The 14,385-nt window shown below is 33.6% G+C and overlaps 1 protein-coding gene across 1 annotated transcript in view; it reads left to right on the top strand.

The window, feature by feature from the left end:
* The window catches only part of USP53 (ubiquitin specific peptidase 53), a 61,483-nt gene that overhangs the window by 32,832 nt on the left and 14,266 nt on the right, over window positions 1–14,385 (top strand). The window contains exons 5-14 of the mRNA XM_047798587.1: window positions 210–323; window positions 402–484; window positions 2,069–2,174; window positions 2,765–2,911; window positions 3,701–3,850; window positions 7,736–7,898; window positions 8,688–8,840; window positions 10,311–10,457; window positions 11,487–12,225; window positions 13,872–13,948. Coding sequence (XP_047654543.1) covers window positions 210–323; window positions 402–484; window positions 2,069–2,174; window positions 2,765–2,911; window positions 3,701–3,850; window positions 7,736–7,898; window positions 8,688–8,840; window positions 10,311–10,457; window positions 11,487–12,225; window positions 13,872–13,948 — 1,879 coding nt within the window. The remainder of the gene's footprint in view (window positions 1–209; window positions 324–401; window positions 485–2,068; window positions 2,175–2,764; window positions 2,912–3,700; window positions 3,851–7,735; window positions 7,899–8,687; window positions 8,841–10,310; window positions 10,458–11,486; window positions 12,226–13,871; window positions 13,949–14,385) is intronic.

The raw sequence follows: 14,385 nt of genomic DNA, 5'->3' as shown, positions 1-14,385 counted from the left end.
AGCTAATGCTGCAAAGGGCAAATAATTGAACAACATTTGAAGATTTGGTTAAAGAAGGAAGATAAAAAGCTGAAAATATGTATGGTGCTCCTAAATTGAAAAGTTTAGAACATCTTAAGATTTTTAAATTTGTAAAGTTAAAAAGATTGCTATTTTGAAATATCTTGTGCAAAATTTGCAATTCATTTGTCCTTTAATTTTTAAATTAGGAAAATATATTGGAGAGGATTCATTTCCACATAGTGCCAAGCAGAGATGCAGATATGTGTACTTCTAAATCTTGTATCACTCACCAGAAGTTTGCTATGACTCTGTATGAACAGGTGAGATGGCATAACTATTTTACTAGATACTATATTTATAATTTATAATTGACAAATTAAACATGTTTTCATCTGCAGTGTGTGTGTCGTAGCTGTGGAGCATCATCAGATCCGCTACCCTTTACAGAATTTGTGCGGTACATTTCTACAACAGCCCTATGGTAAGAACCTAGAAAAGCATATTCACCAAAGATGTTAATAACACATGTGGGCACATTGAGCATTTATTTTATGAAACTATAATATATATGGATATTTACTCTTGGATTTTAACAAATGTGCTACCATCAGGGGTACTAAATGATGTCTATCTCGGTTGTTTCTGATTTACCACATATAGGTATCACTGAGTGAAATGTACAGAATATTAGTCAAAATGTATATCTACTTATATTTATAGCAAGTTTTTGGAACCATGAAGGAGAGCTTAAAATGACAAGTTTAATGGTAAATGGAACCATAGATGATTTCTTCATTTTTGCTAAGGTGTTACCTTTGTAGTGGCCATGTCTCCTGTTGATTCCACCATGTCCCTGCTTGGTGATGGAAGATAGGGTAAGCAGAAAGAAGGAAAGAAGTGAAGATAATTCTCTGTTAGGTGTATTGCATTTAAGGCTTCAACATTCACCTGAAGTAAAAATTTTCCATGCTTGTCTCTGCCCTCCCTCTCTTTCTATCCGTGAAACATCAGCTTAGAGATCCAAAAATGAATCCTGGCTTTTACATAATAAGAATTGTTTGAACATTAAAACTGGTATTTTTGTTAAGATTAAAAGCAACAGTTTATGGGGAGTTGCTCTCGTGGCTCAGTGGTTAACGAAGCTGAATAGTATCCATAAGGACACAGGTTCAATCCCTGGCCTTGCTCGGTGGGTTAAGGATTCCCACATTGCCATAAGCTATGGTGTAGGTTGCAGACGTGGCTTGGATCCTGCGTGACTGTAGCTGTGGCGTAGGCCAGCAGCTAGAGCTCCGATTGGACCGCTTCCCTGGGAACCTCCATATGCTGCAGGTGTGGCCCTAAAAAAGAAAAAAAAGAAAAAAAAAACTTATGTAAAGCCTGGAACATAGTAAACATTTAACAACTGGTATTTAATATTTACTACCAACAAAGAGAGGAGTTCCCGTCGTGGCGCAGTGGTAAACGAATCCGACTAGGAACCATGAGGTTGTGGGTTTGGTCCCTGCCCTTGCTCAGTGGGTTAACGATCCGGCGTTGCTGTGAGCTGTGGTGTAGCATGCAGACGCGGGCGGATCCCGCGTTGCTGTGGCTCTGGCGTAGGCCGGCGACTACAGCTCTGATTAGACCCCTAGCCTGGGAACCTCCATATGCTGCAGAAGCGGCCCAAAGAAATAGCAAAAAGACCAAAAAAAAAAAAAGAGAGAGAGATTATATTTAGAATTTAAAGTCTGGGCTTTTGCAGTTTGTGGACCAGGGAGACAGTTAACTTAGAACTACCTTCAGACAGAGCATCTTACCTCACTCATATAGTTAAAAGCAATGGAATGATTTCATGTTATTTTACCTTGTTCCTTACCTAATTTTTTTCATTATGCATCTCCCAAATTTCATAGTTTTTAATTTCATGTGAGTTTACTTTGTGGTTAATTTTTCAAACAAAATTGTGTTTTAAGACATAAAAAATGATCATACCTACATGGATAACTTAGTATCTTTGATGCAAATTTATTAGATCTTTGTTAAGTTTATAGGCGAGATTTGGGACTACTTCTTTCTTTTATAGCAATGAAGTTGAAAGAATGATAGAAAGGCATGAACGCTTTAAGCCTGAAATGTTTGCAGAATTGCTACAAGCAGCGAATACAACTGATGACTATAGGAAGTGTCCTGTAAGTATAATTTGGAGAACATTTGTGTTCTTCTCTTTGTAAATTTGAAAATAGACATTTAGAAATTATCAAGCAAACCTTAATTATATCTTAATTAATTTTTAAGAATTTACTTTTTCAGTGTTATGTTAGGTAACTTTATACCATGTGAACTGTTTATCTCAAATTATTTCTTTAAAAACTTAACTTCTTGAAGGATTTAAGGAAGTGTATGTTAATTTTTTAAGTTGTAAAGTCTTTTTTTTGACTAAAGAGAAAGTTTCTTTTTTGTTTTTCTTTAAATAAGCATAACAAGTGAAATATTCTTTTCTCGTGATATTATTAATGAGTGGATATGTTTTATTTCTGCTTTTTTAGGTTGCATTGTTGTTTTAACAGATATACAAAAATTATCAAAGAAAAGTACTTTGAATTAAACTTTATGTTTAATCAATCATTAAGACAAGTAATTTGTTAAAAGTCATTTTAATATGATGAAAAAATGTATAATACATATTAAGGTGTTTATTGCACAATAAACTTTTAAAGGCATTATCTGTGTTATATCTGTTTCAGAAATATCAAAAGTTGCGTTTTGTGTTTTTCTGTAGAGTAATTGTGGCCAAAAAATAAAAATTCGACGTGTTTTAATGAATTGCCCAGAGATTGTTACAATTGGTTTAGTCTGGGATTCTGAGCATTCTGACTTGACCGAAGATGTTGTTCGGAATCTAGCAACACATCTTTATCTTCCTGGGGTATCACAACTGTTTTCATTTCTCTTCCTTTTTGTTTTCAAATTTCTCTGAACATCCTCTTGTATTATAATGTGCTTTTGTTTTTCATAACTAAATTTTCTTTCTAATGAAAATAATATTCAGATGTAACTATAATGAAGTTAATCAAATTAGGCTAACAGAAATGCCTCTCTTGCATAGACTAGGAATGGCTTTTAGTTACAAATTAAACTCACAGATGTTCTATCTCTGTTTTAATTGTGAGTGATGATGGTATGATATTATCTGCATATGTGTACATATTTGTGTATGATAATGATTATAAATATATATTAGAAAAATTTGAGATTTAAAATTTATCTATAGCACTGATCTCCTAATATGCTTATTACCATCTTAATTCATGTATTTTGAATTGGTTTATATTACAATTAAACCTTTAAATTATCTTACATATAATATGTTTAATGTATGTTAAAATATGTGATTCAGTCATGAATTATCAGGAAATGTGTAATTTATCTCAAATTTTGAGTTTATGTAGTTGAAGTGTCAATTCTGTGTTAGAGATACTGTGCTACTGGACTAAGCTGTAGTAAATACATTTTAGTGGACTTAATGTTTCTTATGGACTAATTGAAAGTAGTAATTCTGTTTACAGTGCAATGTGGTATCTTTAGTACTAATATAAGATCAGTTTGGGGCAGTATGTGAAATATTTTTCATAGAGAATCAAATGCATGACTCATCAAATTATTGTTCCTCATTTTAAAGAAGATGCAATATTAAGTATACATTATTTTTAAACAGCTTTTTTACAGGGTTACAGATGAAAATGCCAAAAATAGTGAACTTCACCTAGTTGGCATGATTTGCTACACTAGCCGACATTATTGTGCCTTTGCTTTTCATACCAAGACTTCCAAATGGGTATTTTTTGATGATGCAAATGTGAAAGAGGTAAGTGGCACTTTACTAAGTGGAATAATTAATGTTATTTTTACTTTTTAGGGATAAATGATATAATGATAAAAATGATATAATTATAAAAAATTATTATATGTAAATATTTAAGATTATTATATCTAAGTACTTATTTACATATAATAATCATTTTCTATAATTATATCATTTTATCATTATATCATTAAGTTAATTTAACTTAATTATAATAGCATCATTAAAGCCCTCCAGTATTAAAAATTAGAAAATGAAGTAGATGAAGTAACTACTTTAGACAGTGGATGACATGCAGTTGAAAAGAAAGAAGAGAAACCAACAAGAGGAGCCTTATAATTGACCCCTCTTAGAATTTCGAATGTGTCTTGCCACTCTCTTCTGGCTTGTAGTGTTTCTGTAGAGAAATCAGCTGAGAGCCTTATGGGTTCCCTTATAATCGACTCCTGTTATTTCTCCTGCTGCCTTTAGAATCCTCTCCTTATCTTTAACTTTTCTCATTTTTATTATATCTTGGTATAAGTCTGTTTGGGTTCCACCTGTTTGGGGTCTTCTGTACTTCCTGTATCTGAATAGGTTTCCTTCTTTAGATGTGGAAAATTTTCAGCCATAATTTCTTCAAATATATTTTCACTCCCCTTGTCTTTTTCTTCCCCTTCTGGAATTCCTATTCACATACTGGCATGCGTTATATTATCCCATAGATTTCTTACGTTGCTTTCACTTTTTTTTTAATTTGGTTTCCTGTGTATTGTCCTGATTGGGTGATTTCTATTAGTCTATCTTCCAGGTCATTTATTAGTTCCTCTGCATTATTCATTCTGCTTTCCAATGCCTTTAACTCAGCTTTTGTCCCTGCAAATGAATTCTTTAGTTTTTCTTGGTTCCTCCATATAGTTACTAGTTCCTTTCTAAAGTAATCTGCATTACTGTTGATAATATGTTCTTAATTTTTTCAGTATTTTCATTACCTCCTTTTTTAATTTGGTGTCTGTTAAGACTATAGACCATGATGAAAAATAATATAACAGAATGTGTGTGTGTGTGTGTGTGTGTATATATATATATGTATGACTGGGTCACTTTGCTGTACGGCAGAAATTTGTACAACATTGTAAATCAACTATACTTTAATAAAAAATAAATAGCATTTAATTAAAAAATTTCAAATACACAAAGCAGTAGGAAAACATGATGTATACCCTGAAGGAATATAAATAATAACAGACCTGCTCTGCCATTCCAGTTCTTCAAATCATGTAACATGGAGTGAGCAAACATGGTAGGGGTATGGAGCACACATTCTATCCTCTGAGAAAGTTTATCATCATCATCTCAGAAATGAGGGTTTAGACTTAAAACCAGGTGATTCCTGAGGAAAGTTCCAGGCCAGCTTTGATATTAAATTACTTTAGGAAAAAAAGACCAAGAATGACAGACAGAAATATCAGATAAGAATGCTGAAAGTGCTGTTTAGCTATATAAAGATTTATTAGATAATAGTAAACATGAACTATAAAAATGACTGATAAACTGGACTTGATCAAACTTTTTCTCTTTAGTAAGATATTGTTAGAAGAATGAAAAGACAAGCCATAGACTGGGATAAAATATTTGCTAAGCATATATTTGCTAAAGGCCCTGTTCAGAGTATATACAGAACCCTTACAATGCAATAATGAAAGACAAAACAATTAAATGTAGGCAAAAGTTTGGACAGTTCACCAAAGAAGATTTATGAATTACCCTTGAAATAATATTCACTACATCATTAGGCATAAAAGAAATACAAGTTCACTTCACAATGAGATTCCATTACTTAACCTGTTAGAATGCCTAAAAGTAAAAAGACTGAATATACCAAGATTTGGTAAGGATGTGGAACAGCTAGATCTCTCAGAAGGCTGATGGAAATATAAAATTGAACCATCACTTTAGAAAAGCTTGTCAATTTCTTATAAATTTATATCATATAACCTAGCACTTCCACTCCTGTGAAAACATGTATCCATACGTAATTTGTACTTGATTGTAGTAATTTTAATCTAAGTAACCAAAATTGGAAACAACTCAAATGTCCATCACCAGGTGACTAGATAAAGAAGTCGTGGTATCACCATACAATGGAACATAATACTTAGGAATAAAGAGGAATGAATAATTGATAACGTGCAACAATGTGGAAAAATTTCAAAACCATTGTACTAAGTGCAAGAAGTAAGACACAAACAACTAAATAATATAATTCTGCTTGTATAAAATTTTAGAAAAGGGAAAAACAAAGTGAGGGAATAGACCATTGGTTGCCAGGCATTGCAAAGATGGTACAAGGGAGGTTTTAGGAGTGAGGATTACATTATTGTGTATATTTATCAGAACTCATTTACTTGTACACTATAACTAGGTGGTTTTATTTTATTATACTTAAGAAAGCCAATAAAACATTTTTGCTATCAGTCTTCCACCTGGGGCCCCAGGAAATCACTCTTCTTACTATAGATGAGTTTTGCTCATTCCATAGTTTTATATAAATGGTCTCTTAGAATATGTATTCCTTTGTGGTTGGCTTCCTTTGCTAAGCATATCTTTTAATTTTCATTCATATTGTGTGTGTCATTGCTTCATTTCATTGTTGTTTTTATAGCAATTTATCCATTCATCTGTGGGGGTATGAATAGTCTTTGTATGAACATATTGCTTTCCTTTACTCTTAGATAATGCCCAGAAGTGGAATTTCTGGGTTGTATAGTTAGTGCATGTTAAGCTTTACAGGGAACTGGCAAATTATCTCCAGAGTTATTGTACAATTTACATTCCTGCCAGCAGTGTGCTAGATAGAGTTCCAGTTCCTCCACATCTCAGCAGCATCTTAACTTTATGTTGATAGACATCTTAACTTTAGCCCTTCTAGTGAATGCATAATGTTATCTCACGTGGTTTTAATTTGCATTTCCCTTATGATTGATAATGTTTGAGTATCTTTTCATGTGCCTGTTGACTTTTCTTATGTCTTTTTGGTGAAGTGTCTGTTCAAATGCGTTATATATATTTTTAAGTTGTATTATCTTCTTATTGAGTGGTAGGATTTCTTTTTTTTAGGGCCACACTTGAGGCATATGGCAGTTCCCAAGCTAGAGGTTGAATTGGAGCTGCAGCTGCTGGCCACGGCTACTGTAATGCCAGATCCCAGCCACATCTCAACTTAAGCTCAGCTTGTGGCAAACCAGATCCTGAGTTGTAGGAATTCTTTATTCACACCAGTCCTATGTGAGATGTGTGTGGCTTTTTTTTTTTTTTTTTTTTTAATCTTCGTAATGATGTCTTTCAAGGAGCAGAAGTTAATAATTCATTTTGGTGTTCATTTTATATTTTTTTTCCTTCTGTGATTTGTTCTATGTCCTATCTAAGGAATCTTTACCTTCCACAAGGTTAAGATTTTCTCTGTTCTTCCTGTAAGCTTTATAGTTTTTTCATGACTCATTTTGAGTTAATGTTTGTAATTTTAGTGGATTGGTGTCAAAGTTGATTTTTTTTTCACATGACCATCGAATTGTTGCAGCACCATTTTTTGACCAGACTCTTCTATTAAATTGCTTGAAGTCTTCGTCAAAAGTCAGTCAACCATGTATGTGCAAAGCTTTTAAAAACTTGATGGTCTAAACCTTGATATAAAAAGTATACACATATTGCTCATCAGTATTTTAATGATGATGTTTAAAAGATTTTTATTTAGACTAGTTAGTAAATAAAATAAAATTAATCATGTAGTGTGATGAACAGTTGAACTGCTAGTATCTGAGTGTCTTTAAAATTTTTTAATATACAGAATAATTTATTGAAGACATAGATTGCAATGTTTTGTTTTTATTCATTGTGATTTTTTTAAAGGTTGGAACTAGATGGAAAGATGTAGTCTCCAAGTGTATCCGATGCCACTTCCAACCACTGCTTTTGTTTTACGCAAACCCAGATGGCACAGCGGTTTCCACTGAAGATGCGCTCAGGCAGGTTATCATCTGGTCACATCATAAATCTGTTGCAGAAAATATAGGTAAGTCTTTTTAAAAGTTCTTTTTTAGTATTTTTTTGTTAGCACAGTCACAGTAGGAATAGGAATAATAATATTCTGAATATGAAATGAATGTTGAGGATGATTTCAAAACTGAGTTTCAGTAAAGTGGAGTTCAGGAAAATTCTAATACTTAAAGTTAGTCTTTAAAAAAAAAAAAAACCTTTCTTGGGAGTTGCCTGTTGTGGCTCAGTGGAAATGAATCTGACTAGCATCCATGAAGGCACAGGTTTGATCCCTGGCATCACTCATTGGGTTAGGGATCCAGCATTGCTGTGAGCTGTGGTGTAGGCCACAGACATGGCTTAGATCTGGTGTTGCTGTGACTGTGGTGTAGACCAGCAGCTACAGCTCCAATTCTACTTCCTACCCATGGAATCTCCACATGCCACAGGTATGGCCCTAAAAAAAGAAAAGATTTAAAAAAAAAACCAAAAACCTTTCTCATCTGTGGCCTCAGAAGCACCTTCAGGAGCCACCCACTACAATGACCACACAAACACGGAAGGGGATACTTGTCTGGTGGCTCTTACTAGCAGTACATATTGAGATTTAACGTGAGTTAGTACAATGCTGGAAAAGTCCAAAGTAGTTGTGTCATTTTTGGATGCATTACAGAGCATGTAGAAATCCTTAAAAAAGAGGTCCGTCCTCTAAGTTTTTAACTGATTTTCTCAACATTACTAAAAATGTCTGAGAAAATGATTCAAACATCTTTTCTTCCTGTGGAAAGGAGGAAGGGGATGACACATTTTTGTTGTTCTTTTTAAGGATGTGAAAATTCCTCAATTTCTAAGTCAGAAAATTCAAAAGAAAACGGATTTGGTGATCAGACAAAACAGAGGGAAAATCAGAGATTTCAAGTAGATAGTATTTCATCGTTTACTCGGAGCCACATACAAACAAGTGGTGGTAGAGGACCAGGTATGTATTTAAATTGTTATTTTTATACTGTCCTTGAGTAGTTAAGTTTTCGTCTTCACTTATTGAATCTGTAATTCTTGGTAAGGACTAAAAGGAGAGTCCTTAACTAGCTATCTTTGGCCAGGAGGAGAAAGTAACAAATAGAAACAAAATTTTGTCTTTTGACTTAAGCAAGTCTCTGAGACCTGTAATTTGAACAATTTGACCCAGCTAGAGTTTGTGTTTCTCCACGCACTGAAGGCTTTTATATAGCAGGCTAGAGGCAATTTGGACCATCACTGAAGAAAGCTATAGTATGGCCTTTCCTTCAAGGAGTTAATTATTAACTTGGAGAGGAAAAACACGAGTTAATAATTTGGGTCATATACCAAAATTAAATTTAGTATCTATGAATGCAACAGTAGCTTGAAGTTATTATGGTTGTAGTTTATTTTTCACCTTATTTTTATTCAACTGTTTTGTTATTGTCATTCCGTAACTTTAATTTTCATAAACCAAGATCTGTGACTAGGGTCCAAAATAAGAGATCACAATATGGTATGTAGTTATGGTTTATAAATATGTAAAACTCTAATTGGGTGGATATTAAGGATGATTTTGTAAACAACTTTCAAATGTATTAATGAAACGATGTCTAACCATAAAAGTAAACCATTTAGTCAGTGGCGGTAAGACTCCAAATTAACAATTATCATTAAAAAGAACTGTAATAAATGCTCTTAAAAGTTCTTAATGGAGCTATACCTTTTCCTATACTCTACCTCGTATGTATTATTGATACTCTTTGATTAAGCTGTTATCTTTTTTCAGAGATACCTACTTTTAAGCATAAAACCATAAAAAGAAACACATGCCCATAATGAACTAGCAACTCTTAATAGTGCAATAGACAGAAGCTCAAAGAATGCAGGGAAAAAGTTCTTTTCAATCACTTTTATAATGTTCCTCATTATCTGAATGTACCATATGGGTGAATTGAATTTACAGCTAAAAGTAAAGTTGAATATACTTTACATTTTAAGAATATAAACATTGAAGCCAGACAATTTGTGTCCATAGTCCCAGACAACAAGCTATATGAACTTGGTCAAGCTTTCAACCTCTCTGTGCTTCAGTTTCCTGATCCAAATGGAGACAGTAATTGTACCCACCTTAGAAAATTAAATGAGTTTAGACACTTAGAATAGGGCCTGACCCATAGTAACCACCATTACCTTTATCTTTCATTATTTCCCTTTTCCTTTCTCTTTTTTCCCTTCCATTCTCTTTAGAGTATACATGAAGTTTTAAAAGACAACATGTGTCCCCAGTATAAGGATAAATCATATTGAGTTTTTAGTTAAGCAAGTTTATTGTATGGTTTAATCTTGTTAATAACATCTTAAAATTTTAATATAATTCAGTTTGTACTTTTATGAGCAATTTAAAAAATGGTCTATATTATTATTACAAGAATGGTTTCTTTTACAGTTAAGTCAAGCCACAATGATCAAAGGGAAAAAATAAAAGATATTTCCAGAGAATGTGCTCTAAAAGCCATTGAACAGAAAAACTTACTTTCCTCACAAAGGAAAGATTTGGAAAGGGGACAAAGAAGAGATTTGGGCAGACAAAGAGGTAAGTTAAGAACTTATAGCATTCATTGGAAAAGGGGCAGCTAAAATCTTATTTGAAAACTAAATTTTCTAACTTTAGTACAATTTAATATAATTTCTTTATATGTTATGTATATATTGTATATCTCAGTATGATTTCTTCTTAACATACCTATATCTATAAAATTTGTCCTGGTTTTTATTCATTTGTAGCTGGGAATACTTATGTTTACTTTTATGTTTCAACTTTACTTTTAGCTATAAATTCAATTCACCCATATGGTACATTCAGATAATGAGGAACATTATAAAAGTGATTGAAAAGAACTTTTTCCCTGCATTCTTTGAGCTTCTGTCTATTGCACTATTAATAGATTCCAGTTCATTATGGGCATGTGTTTCTTTTTATGGTTTTATGCTCTTTTCTTTTGAACATACCATAATTTAACTGATGCCGCTAGACTTTAAAAACTTGATTTAAGATTTTTGTTGTAGTGACATACTTTCACAGGTATCTTTGTATACTTTTTATGTATAACCATAGCATAAAATTCTTTCAGAATAATTGCTGGGTTAGGGTATATTTATTTTCAATTCTGATAGATGTTGGCACCATTGTCTTCTAAAATTTCTGACAATGTCTGTACTCCCACAGTGATTAGATGTCTCTTTCCAGCAGCAGTTGGTTTAATAAACTGTTAAACCTTTACCAGTATAAGAGGTGGAAAATATTTTAATTTTTATGATTTTTATTAATTATGAATGAGATAGAATAACTTTTTTTAAACTGCTTTTAACTATTATGATCTACTTTAGAGATTGGTTTGAAAAATTGTTATATAACCATTTATTTTATAAATATATCTCATCAAGCATAAACATAGACTGAAAAAGCACTTTTCAATCTCAAAGCACTATGTGATTTAAGTAATTATGGTTTGCTTATTACTATTTAACATTTTTTCTCAAACAGGGTATTTGGCTTGTGAGTAAAAAGTGGCTCTGAAGAGTAATTCATTTGTATCTTTATTTACTCATTTATTTTTTAAAGATTTGGTTGATGAAGACCTTCCACATTTCAAGTCTGGATCACCTCCTGCCTCCAATGACTTTAGACAGTACGGGAATTCACATCTATATCATAGTCAAGGGAAAGGACCATATAAACATGACCGAGTTGCCCACCAGAGTCGAGCTTCTGCACAAACATTAAGTTCAAGTAAATGCCAGATTCTTGCTTCAGGAGAAAAAGTTACTGGCAAAGTTAAGAGTGACAGTGGTACTGGATATGATACAGATAGTAGCCAAGATTCTCGGGATAAAGGAAGCAGCTATAATGGCAGCAGTAAAAGCCGAAACCGAGGTTGGAAACCTATGAGAGAAACATTAAATGTTGATAGTATCTTTAATGAAAGTGAAAGAAGGCAGCATAGTCCAAGACATAAATCAAATATTAGTAACAAATCTAAATGTAGCAAAGATCAGAGTTTTAATAATTGGCCAAAAGAGAATCCAAAACAAAAATGTTTAATGACTATATATGAAGATGAAACGAAGCAGGAAACAGGAAGCAGGAGTTCCCTTGAATTTAATGGAAAGGGAACAGAGAAAAATAAAGGCCTCAAAGAAACTAAAGTTCATGGTGACAGTTGGCAGATGCAAAGAACCGAGTCTGGATATGAAAGTAGTGATCATATCAGTAATGGATCTGCTAATTTGGACTCGCCTATTATTGATGGAAATGGTACAGTAACGGATATCAGTGGTAGTAAAGAAGCCGCATCCTTCAGGTAATACACAAATTAGAGGAATGTTTTCTTCCATGATTCTCTCTTGTTAATTATTTGAAGTAACTTTCAGAGCTTGGGGTCAGTTAAATATAAAGGAAAGAGCTTGAGCTCAGAGTAACCTGGTATATATTGCAGGTTATTTGATATTTCAAGTTTCTATTTTTAATAGTTATTTCCTGATTCCAAACATAACAACTGTTTATTTTTAGGAAATTTACAGAGTAAAATGGATTATTGTTGTTGCCACCAAAAACTATTGATATATGCTACAGATTTTAAACCATAGGTTTAAATTCGTGTATCTTAGTCATTGGGCTAATTGTTTAATTCTTCAACCATCTCTAACATCTCTTAACTCACAACTGGGGTAAATTTCTTCTGTTACAACCCAGTCCCATGAAAGAGATACTTTTTCCCTTAGTAAGTGATAAAAAATACAGCCACATAAGCTGTGGATATGTTTTAGAGGTTACATAGAGAAGTGCAAATAGACTGTTAATAGTAATAAATGTTTTCAGAATTAAGAATTAGTTGAATACCAATTTTATTACTATTAGTAGTTTCTTTGCACTTCCCTATGTAACGTCTAAAGTATATCTACAGCTTACAAATTAGCCACTATTTTCTGCTCTTAATTAATCCAAAACACCTAATTTGATATTAGGCTGTGTTTTATTACATTCATTATTGAAAAGCCAGATTTGCGAAAACAAACAAACAAAAAACAACCAGTCACATTTTATTAAAATAATCATGGGAACAAAGTCTTAGGGAGTTCCCATCGTGGCGCAGTGGAAACGAATCCAACTAGCATTCATGAGGTTTCAGGTTCAATCCCTGGTGTTGCTCAGTGGGTTAAGGATCCGGTGTTGCCATGAGCTGTGGTATAGGTCACAGATACGGCTTGGATCCTGTGTGGCTGTGGCTGTGGCTGTGGCTCCAATTCGACCCCTAGCCTGGGAACCTCCACATGCTGTGGGTGTGTCCCTAAAAACAAACAAACAAAAAACAAAAACAAGACTTAGAGAAACTATTTGCCAGGGTAATTTCAATTTCATAATACTTCTTAAAAAGTGGTAGCCTTAGTTACTAGAAAGATCAGGACTTTGCGGGACTGTAGTGGCACAGCCGAAATGAATCCAACTAGGAACCATTAGGTTGTGGGGTTGGATTCCTGGCCTTGCTCAGTGGGTTAAGGATCTGGTGTTGCCGAGAGCTGTGGTGTAGGTTGCAGACGTGGCTCGGATCTGACGTTGCTGTGGTTGTGGTGCAGGTGGGCATCTGTAGATCCAGTTCAACCCCTAGCCCGGAAACCTCCGTATGCCACCAGTGGGGCCCTAAAAGCAAAAAAAAAAAAAAAAAAAAAAAATGAACAGGACTATGTAAACACATAGGCTTGGATTTTATTTGTTGTGCAAATTAATTTGACTGTCACAGCCTTAATCTCCTATTGTAAAATGAAGATAATAGCTACTTTTAAGTGTTATTATGAGAAGCAGGTTAATAATATACATTAATCCCCTGGAACAGCACATGTGTATAACAATTGTTTAAGGAATGCTATTTCCTTTCTTTTTCTTAGGATAAACTAAATAATAATCCATGATACCTGATATGTGTTTGGTATGTTTTGTTCTATTTTCTAGCGACAAGATTAAGACAGGCAACCTAAACATAGAGCATGTGAACTCTACCTCCCAACAGAGTAAAAACCACCTGGAAGGTAAAAATGTTCTTTAAATATATTATAATAATAACAGTAAAGAATAAATCATGGTATTAAGAGTGAAAAAGCCAAGACAGTCCTGTTACTGATCAGTTTATGAGTAGTGAGGATGGAGGTTGAGAGAATTTATGCTAGAAATCTTTTTAAAGAATGGAAATAGTTACTTCAGGGACTAAGTGGTGTATGTCAGTCAGGGTAGGCTAGGTTCTGGGTTGTGTGGTGCTAACAACTTCAAAATCTCAGTCTCTTAACATTAGATTGTTTCTTGCTCACACATATTCCAGTGGAAGTCAGTGTGAAGTTTCTTCCTAGCGATCACTCACGCTAATGGGACTCCATATCCACAGATACTTCTCTGCTTATGGCAGTATTGAGGGGAGGGGAATAGAAGGAGGACACAACATGGAGAATCATGTGTAAGCTCTTAAAACTTT

The sequence above is a fragment of the Phacochoerus africanus genome, chromosome 10, assembly GCF_016906955.1.
Source record: "Phacochoerus africanus isolate WHEZ1 chromosome 10, ROS_Pafr_v1, whole genome shotgun sequence".
NCBI classification, from domain to species: domain Eukaryota; kingdom Metazoa; phylum Chordata; class Mammalia; order Artiodactyla; family Suidae; genus Phacochoerus; species Phacochoerus africanus.
The sequence above is the reverse complement of the archived record's forward strand: the minus strand, read 5'-3'. Positions and strand labels throughout refer to the sequence as shown.